We start from the raw sequence: 7,617 nt of genomic DNA on the forward strand, positions 1-7,617 counted from the left end.
CAACAGGTCTAGCGAAAAGAAACACCTTTCTGAGTCACATCGGAAAAGCAAAACTTAAATAACGCAAAGTTAATAGAATGTATTTCACACTTCTGCAAATTTAATTTACTTGGTCTATTTGCTCAGCATATCTGTGTCAGCTGAGTTAACAGGGATTTACTGGATGCAGATGCTTTGGGTGAAAACATATCTGTGAAATGTCCATTTTTTTTGTGGGGGACTAAGATAAACTGTCATGTTTCGGGCTCAACAACCATGCATTTTTCAGATTATCCAAAGAGTTTTGAAAGGTTTGCATAAATCCATGGGGTTGTTGAACTCTGTCAGAGCACGGAGGAAATGCTGTTTTATTTAAAACATGAAAATCACCAAAATTGGAGACTGGATGTTTCCACCAGACAATGATGAAATGTAGAGAAATAATAGTGGAGACCAGCCCCACAGGAGCCCGTTCAGCCGCAGTGTCTGAGAGACGGGAGAGTGTTTTTCATTCCCTTTCCCATCCGGCTGGTGCAGGCAGGTGAATCGGCGTACATTTTTGTGACAAGCTTGTTTGTCAAACCATTCCTGAACCAAATCACTAAGGTAGAGCTATCTCCTCCTGACTTTTTTGTCATGTCTGTGTTTCTGTCCTGTAGGTACGTCAGTGTTGCAGGTGACAGCTACAGATGCTGATGACCCCACCTACGGCAACAGTGCCAGACTGGTATACAGCATACTGCAAGGACAACCCTATTTTTCTGTGGAGCCTCAGACAGGTAAGGCTGCAAACAAAAACCCTGAACTAGGCTTATAATTGTCTGCAACACAACAAAACACAATAGCTCAAAGGCCTTGATGTTACAGTGATGTAGTATGCACACAGGTCTAAGATCAACTACAAAAAAAGCTTGTCATGGACGATACGACAATGCGTTTTCATTTTATTTTTCTGCACGGTGTTTTTGTATCACCTGGAGTTAGGATGTGTGTGTGGGGGGGGGGGCACACAACTGCCAAATCAATAGGAATTAAGACCGCTACAAACAGTGAACAAATTTTAACAGTCACGAAATTTTAAATTGAATATAATTAATTAGGAAAATAATCAATGCAATTGACTTTAAACTCTAATATTGTAGTGCCATCTGCCAGGCGTCTCATCAAAACTGATTGCTGCAAAAACCAAACTCAAAACTTTTTTTTTTTATTCTTTCACATTTCCATCTACTGCTCTTAATGTAAAAAAGCCAAGAACTCTGTGCTAGAGGGATCGTGTAACAAGACATCCTTTCCAATGAAATTGGTGAGGAAAAGAAGGCAAGCTGTAGAAAGAGGTCCCCAGCGGACATTCAGCTTTGGTCCCTGCAGAGCTGAGGCCTAATATTTGGGTTTGCATTAAAAGAGGAAATTGGATGTAAGGAAAGAGGTTAGGGCAAACACTGAGCTATGCTAGGTCAGAGAGAGTGAAGAAGAACTGAAAGTGAGAGGTTAGGGTAGAGAAGGAGAGAGAAATTGGTTTACAGAGAGATAGTTCATGGAAAGTGAGTGGTTAGGGCACAGAGAGGCAGAGAGATTTGGGCAGAGTAAATCTGGCTAATCAAACCAGTGTTGGGTATTTGACTGGCTCAAATCCATAGCTCACATTTCTAATTGGTTTGGAGATTATCAGCTTTCCATGCTGTCACAGACATACGCACACACTTTTGGCATAATATGACAGCAGAAAGCCTCTCTGACACTGCAGCTAGACATGTGCAGAAAGAAAGAGAGAGATGGAAAGAGAGTAGTGGGTGATGAATTAAACAGAGAAAAATCACTGGGGCTTGAAATAGATAAAAATAAGACTTCACAAATGTTCTACTAGAGTTCTTATTTATTTAAATGATGAGTGATGATGCGTTCTCTTACAAAATGAAGAATCTTGGAATAAATTCGTTGTAAATTGGTAGTTTTTACTTAGCAATGATAGTGTTTTCAAAGTGGGATTTGTTTAACATTTTCATTTATTAATTTCAACAGGTATACAATTCCTTATTGTAATTCTTAATAATTTGTAATGACATGACGTAAAATGCACATGTTGTACATGGTGTGACAAAACACGAGTACAGTAGCATATACAACACAAGAGTAGATATGCAGACATCTGCTGTTTTTTTCATCATTCAAAAATCCATAAAACCTCACCCACAAGCTTCCAGTGGTTGTGTTTTCCAGAATGGCTAAAAGAAAGCCTTATTTTAGCATTAATGTCATGTTACCACTCTGTCTGCTCAGGTATAATTCGTACTGCCTTGCCAAACATGGACCGTGAGGCCCGCCAGGAGTACGATGTCGTCATCCAGGCCAAAGACATGGGTGGTCACATGGGAGGGCTGTCAGGGACCACAGAAGTTAAAATCACCCTCACAGATGTCAACGATAACCCTCCAAAATTTCCACAGAGTGAGTAAACGCCTACGTTTTCTAGTTATCCATCGATAATATATACTGTATTGTGTAGCTGTACGTCATTTTCCTTGGGTTAGGCATTTCCATTAGAGGTGTGAAAGTGTCAGACCTTTTACCAAATGACAGCAGAGCTATTACACTATCTGAACTTCCAGTCTGCATCTTCCTAGCCTTTTCTGCACTATGCAATAATCACCAAAGGTCAATGCAAGGGCATTCAATACACATCAAGTGCATGGTGTCATTAGTTTGCAACTTACAAAGTAGTGAGGTAACTTTAGGCAAAAAAAAAAAGAATTATTTAAAAAGAGTCTTTATTGGGATCCTGGAGTATCCCCCAACATGTATGACTGTCTTTGGATACTAGCTAGAAGTTCCCTAGGGCATTGGTTGAATTAGATATTAGCAGCGCAATGAAAAAAGCAGATCTCTGGATTTGTGAAGAACACTAGATTTGATGCGAGGAAGGAGACAGAGGCACAAAATTTGAATATTTTTTAAATTCTTTTTTTTTTTTAACATTTTTTATGAGAAGTTTATATTTTTATCTGAATCTATTTCTCTGTATGAAAGATGATACAGAACTGCCAATGATTCTATTAACTGATAAAAATTATTTTATTTTATTTGCTCGGTGACAAAATACCGATTTGTTCTCGGTGACAAAATACACAACCAGTACAATGATAGTGAGTTCTCTAGTTCCATTTAATACTGTACAAATCCAAAAAATGCCCATTTGCTGTAAATCCATTCTATATGATTTGGAAGTTTTGGAAATGGACTTCTAAAACTCATCAACCTTACCTCGTTTGGATAATGATGATCTCCCATTCAAGTTTTGCGAAAGTCTGTACCATTTCCAGCACGGTTGCCATGTCCTGTCAGGTTACCTTTTGCTTGTGCCTCTGAGTATCCTGCTGGATCCTCCAATGTGATTTAAATCTCCAGAAGTGGATGCAACATAAATATGGAGAGCAGGGGCAAGCGGTGAGCAAATATTGTGTGGTAAGTCCAAAGAACTCCTGCATTTTCAATGTGCTCTGTGCTGGCACATAATGGCACACTGACATGCACGACAGTTCAGACCATTTCCTCTGAATGTTTCCCCCAAATGCCTCAGGACAATACAGTAAAACTCTGTGTTGACAGTCTCACCCCGAGGAACCAATTATTGGTGCACAACTCTGTGAATGCTGAAAAAATGATAAGCATTCTCTGGGTCTTGTTCCACACCCAACATGCTTCCTTCAGGCTTGGGAACTCAAGACTTTTTCACGGAATCCCTTCGGAGAGCCAGCTCTCATCAGCAGCAATGATCTTCCATAAAAATTCAGATCAGTTTGGAAACAAAAGATAATGTTTGCTATCTGTGTAAGTTTGGGGTCTACAGTGCAACAGCAGAGTGCACAGTGTTGTCAAAACGGGACCTAGAGAGTGCAATTTATATTTAAAAATGGCAGCCATGCTGGAAGTTTTCTTTGATGCCTGAGAAGAAGTTGAAAGAGAGATTGGCCAAATTTATGTCAGGTAAGGTTTTTTGAACTTTCTGATCACATCTCATGCACAGCCAAATAGCAAATATTCATAGAACGATTTAACCTCTCTGGTTCTCCTCAAAGAGAAACATCCTAGGATTCACACCAATGCATTTTTCTTTGCAACCACTTCCCAGCAGACCTTCATGTCCACCTTTCCATCTTATATCCAACTTTGCCATTTTGTGCTATGGCTCTTTTTTCCTTCATCGTTCTGTCCTTCCCTCCTATAGCGCTGAGCAGAAGGGCTCCTGGCAGAGATTCTGCAGAAAGCCTCAGGAATGTATGGAGAGAAGAAATGGGGAGAAAACAAGAGATGATGGATCAGGATTTAGCCTGTGGAGAAGCTGAATAGGCAAGAAAAGGGAGAGACATGAACAGAAGCAGTGAGGGAGATAATGTAAAAGACAGGGAGATGCAGAGAGAGAGAAAGTCAAAACCACCACTCCAGTTCCTGTATATTATAACAAGCTGACAGCTGTGTTGCAATGCAAAGCTGAAATGTGATGCTGTAGACCACAACAAAAGGACATTTGAGGGAGTTTAGATGGAGAGTTTTATGAGCAGTGAAAAACTGCTCAAAAGGCAAGACTTCATCTCCAGCACGAGAAGCATATATAGAAGTTTCCATACTGGCATATGCATGTTTCTTTAATAATGCCACATGTTCTTACATAGTGACAGATGGTGTAAAAATGAAGGGAGAGCCTAAAACCGTAAATGGCTGATTTGCTGACGCAAATTTTGTAGAAAACTCTAAACAAAAGACTAGTAACTGACCTAAAAAAAAAAAAAAAAAGTAACCCACTTCATAATCTCCTTTAAGCCAGCATATGTGCATTACCAACCATGGAACGCTTTGCAATCCACTTTTCTTCATGAGCCAGGTGAAAAATATTCGGGAGACAGGATCAAGTCACACACATAGGCCACATTATATCTAAATAACCACATTATACTTGCCTGTGCATCACTGGCAGTTTTACATCTGCAATGCAAGACAATGTACCAAATAACAATATGTTGTGGAACTCGGTACCCTTGTCAAAAAATAAATAAATAAAAAGTAAAAGCAGGACAACCACCTGCAAGAAAATTCTCCCAGATGGTGTGAATGAGGACAGTGATTACTTATTTAGTAGTTGGGCAGAGTGAGAGAGAGGAGAGGAAGAAAAAAAATGGAAAATGAGATAAGAGTCACGAAACAAAAACGGAGTCTGAGAGACAGCAAAAATAAAACAGATACAAAGATGGAATAAAAATAAAAAAGATAAAAACACACCGAAAAATAATGCATATATATGGCACAGCTAGACTCCCTCTTGTTGTCTAGCAGCTTTTCAGCTTCCATTCAAGCTGCTGTATTTTTTTCTTTTCGCTCTAAGGCTTGATGTCTCTTTCTCTCAGAGACTTTCTGTCCCTGCAATTCTCTCTCTTTTCACCTCATTATCAAGCGTCATTCGTTTGCAGCCTCGAAAAATCCATCACAGCACAGACAGGAGTAGGAGCAGAAAAACAAAGGCAAATAGCAATTGATTGTTCTTTAACTCTCTCTGACTTCAGTCTTTATTAGGCTGACATGACAGAGATGGTTTTGTTAAATACTGTTAATATATGTCAGCTGCAGCGCTTCTCTCTCATTCTTGTTTGAACAGGAACAATGGAGAACAAAGCAGATAATAAAAAGGCATTTGAAGTGGTGAAAGATCTTTTGGGCGATATCTATTTGCACATCATTTACCTTCAGTGACTTCTATTACAGAACTGTCTATTCTCATAAATCTTGGAAAGATTAAACTCACCTTAGAACTTTAGTTTTAGCTCTTCTCTCAGATTTAAGTAGAATAGAATGCATAACTTTTTTTAACTGCTTTTCCAATGTGGGCTAGCAGGGGGCTGAAGCCTATGTCAGCTAAGACGAGTCAAAGTGTGCAGAACACTTTAAACACGAATGCTATGAAGACTTTGAGTGAGTTTAGTCAGGAAACAGCTGCATTGCATCACACAGCAATAGTGATGTGCCCCACTCTCATCGTGTCCTATCCAAATGTGGTGGCCTGTTTAAGCTGCAGAGTTTCCCTTCTCTCCCTCTGCCATGTCAGCACCATTGCTGCCCACTATTAAACTCCTCCACAGTCCCACCAGCCACCTGTAGGCTCCAGGGGACAATATTGTGTTACCATTCCCCAATCCCAAACGCTAACTATATTCTGCTGCTCTAATAAATCAGTAATTTCAAATGCAAGTTGTTTAAATGAAATAAAGGGCCCAAACACTTATAAAAATATCAGGAGTGACAATATTTTGAGTAGAAATCTCCTCAAACGTGTGCATAGGTGGGATTACTGTTGATAGTTTAAACAAATATGCTGTTATGCAATTTGGTTAATCTTTATAAACCCAGGCTTTATGTGCTCTTTAGGCACAGACTATTTAATTGAAAACTCAGTCCACACCCACCACGATATAATTAACCACACCACAGGCATATTTATTTTTCAGACATCAAACTTTGCTTCTGAGTTTAAATTCCATATATCGCAACACATCAAAATCACAAGTCTGACTAGGAAATTACTGAGTAATAAAAGACATCATTGTTCTAAAGTCAGTCATCAGATAAAATTCCCGACCCAAGAGATTGTGGTCATTACACAAATTACATTTATTAGATGTTTCATTAGTGTTTATATTTGAACATGGCTGGTTTATGAGCTTATAGTCTGTGGGAGTAATGACAGTAGCCGAAATCTCTCTCACTCTCTCTGGTATGGGAGACTAACCTGTGCCTGACTTTTTGCAATAATGAACTCAGTGAATTCCTATTTGCTTCAACTGTCATCTTTAAATGTAAATGTACATTTCCTGTATGTGACGCGCTTCATTTTAGCCTGCAGCCAGGTATGCCAAGCTGCCTGTGTGTTCTGTCATACAATGTTTAACTCATCCGCCAGAAGCCATTGATGTTAAGCTACTTAGCAAAAGCAAGAATAGAATGACAGGAGAAGAGAGAGAAAAGGGGCAAAGTGGGGGGATAGGGATGAAATGAGCTTTTAGCCAAAATGGTACATAAAAAGAGGAGGAGAAGAGGACAGACAGGGATGCGAGAAATGGAACGATGAGGGAGGAGAGGTGAGGATGAATGACGAGATTTGGGAGGATGGAAAAGGGAGAAGCACAGGAGAGATAAAGAGGGCAAAGATCTTAGTAAATAGAGTCAAACAGCACAGAGGAGTTTAAAAAGCAGGGACAGAGATGAAGACGAAAGATGGAGAAGAGGGATTTGGTGAAGATCGATGGAGATGTGAGGAAAAAGTAACAGGCCTGAGGGTGGCAGGAGGGATTTAGGCTGAAAGGATCAAGTCCTGTGAATCGCTCAGAAGCCACATGACAGACTGAATTTCATGATTCACGGGTTTGCCACACCTGGACGAGCAGGATAAACACGCTAACGGTGTACAGCCCATAAATGTAGAGTTTACTCTGTGTTCAATGCCCAAATCTTGGTGTAGGAAGGGGCAAAGAAGAGGCGAGGAGGAATTGAGAAAAAACAAACAAGAATAGTAAAGCGTGGAAAAGATAGAGGAAGAAAGATTTGGGAAGAGAAAATAAATAAGATAATAGCGCTGAGAGGAGAGCACGGGGG

The 7,617-nt window shown here is 39.8% G+C and overlaps 1 protein-coding gene across 1 annotated transcript in view; it reads left to right on the forward strand.

Annotated features, from left to right (window-relative positions):
* cdh11 (cadherin 11, type 2, OB-cadherin (osteoblast)) overlaps nt 1–7,617 on the forward strand; it is an 89,293-nt gene that overhangs the window by 63,547 nt on the left and 18,129 nt on the right. Inside the window, exons 6-7 of the mRNA XM_005733668.1 lie at nt 639–758; nt 2,260–2,427. Coding sequence (XP_005733725.1) covers nt 639–758; nt 2,260–2,427 — 288 coding nt within the window. The remainder of the gene's footprint in view (nt 1–638; nt 759–2,259; nt 2,428–7,617) is intronic.

Source organism: Pundamilia nyererei, unplaced genomic scaffold (genome assembly GCF_000239375.1).
Source record: "Pundamilia nyererei isolate P.nyererei 1_Seehausen unplaced genomic scaffold, PunNye1.0 scaffold00054, whole genome shotgun sequence".
NCBI lineage: Eukaryota > Metazoa > Chordata > Actinopteri > Cichliformes > Cichlidae > Pundamilia > Pundamilia nyererei.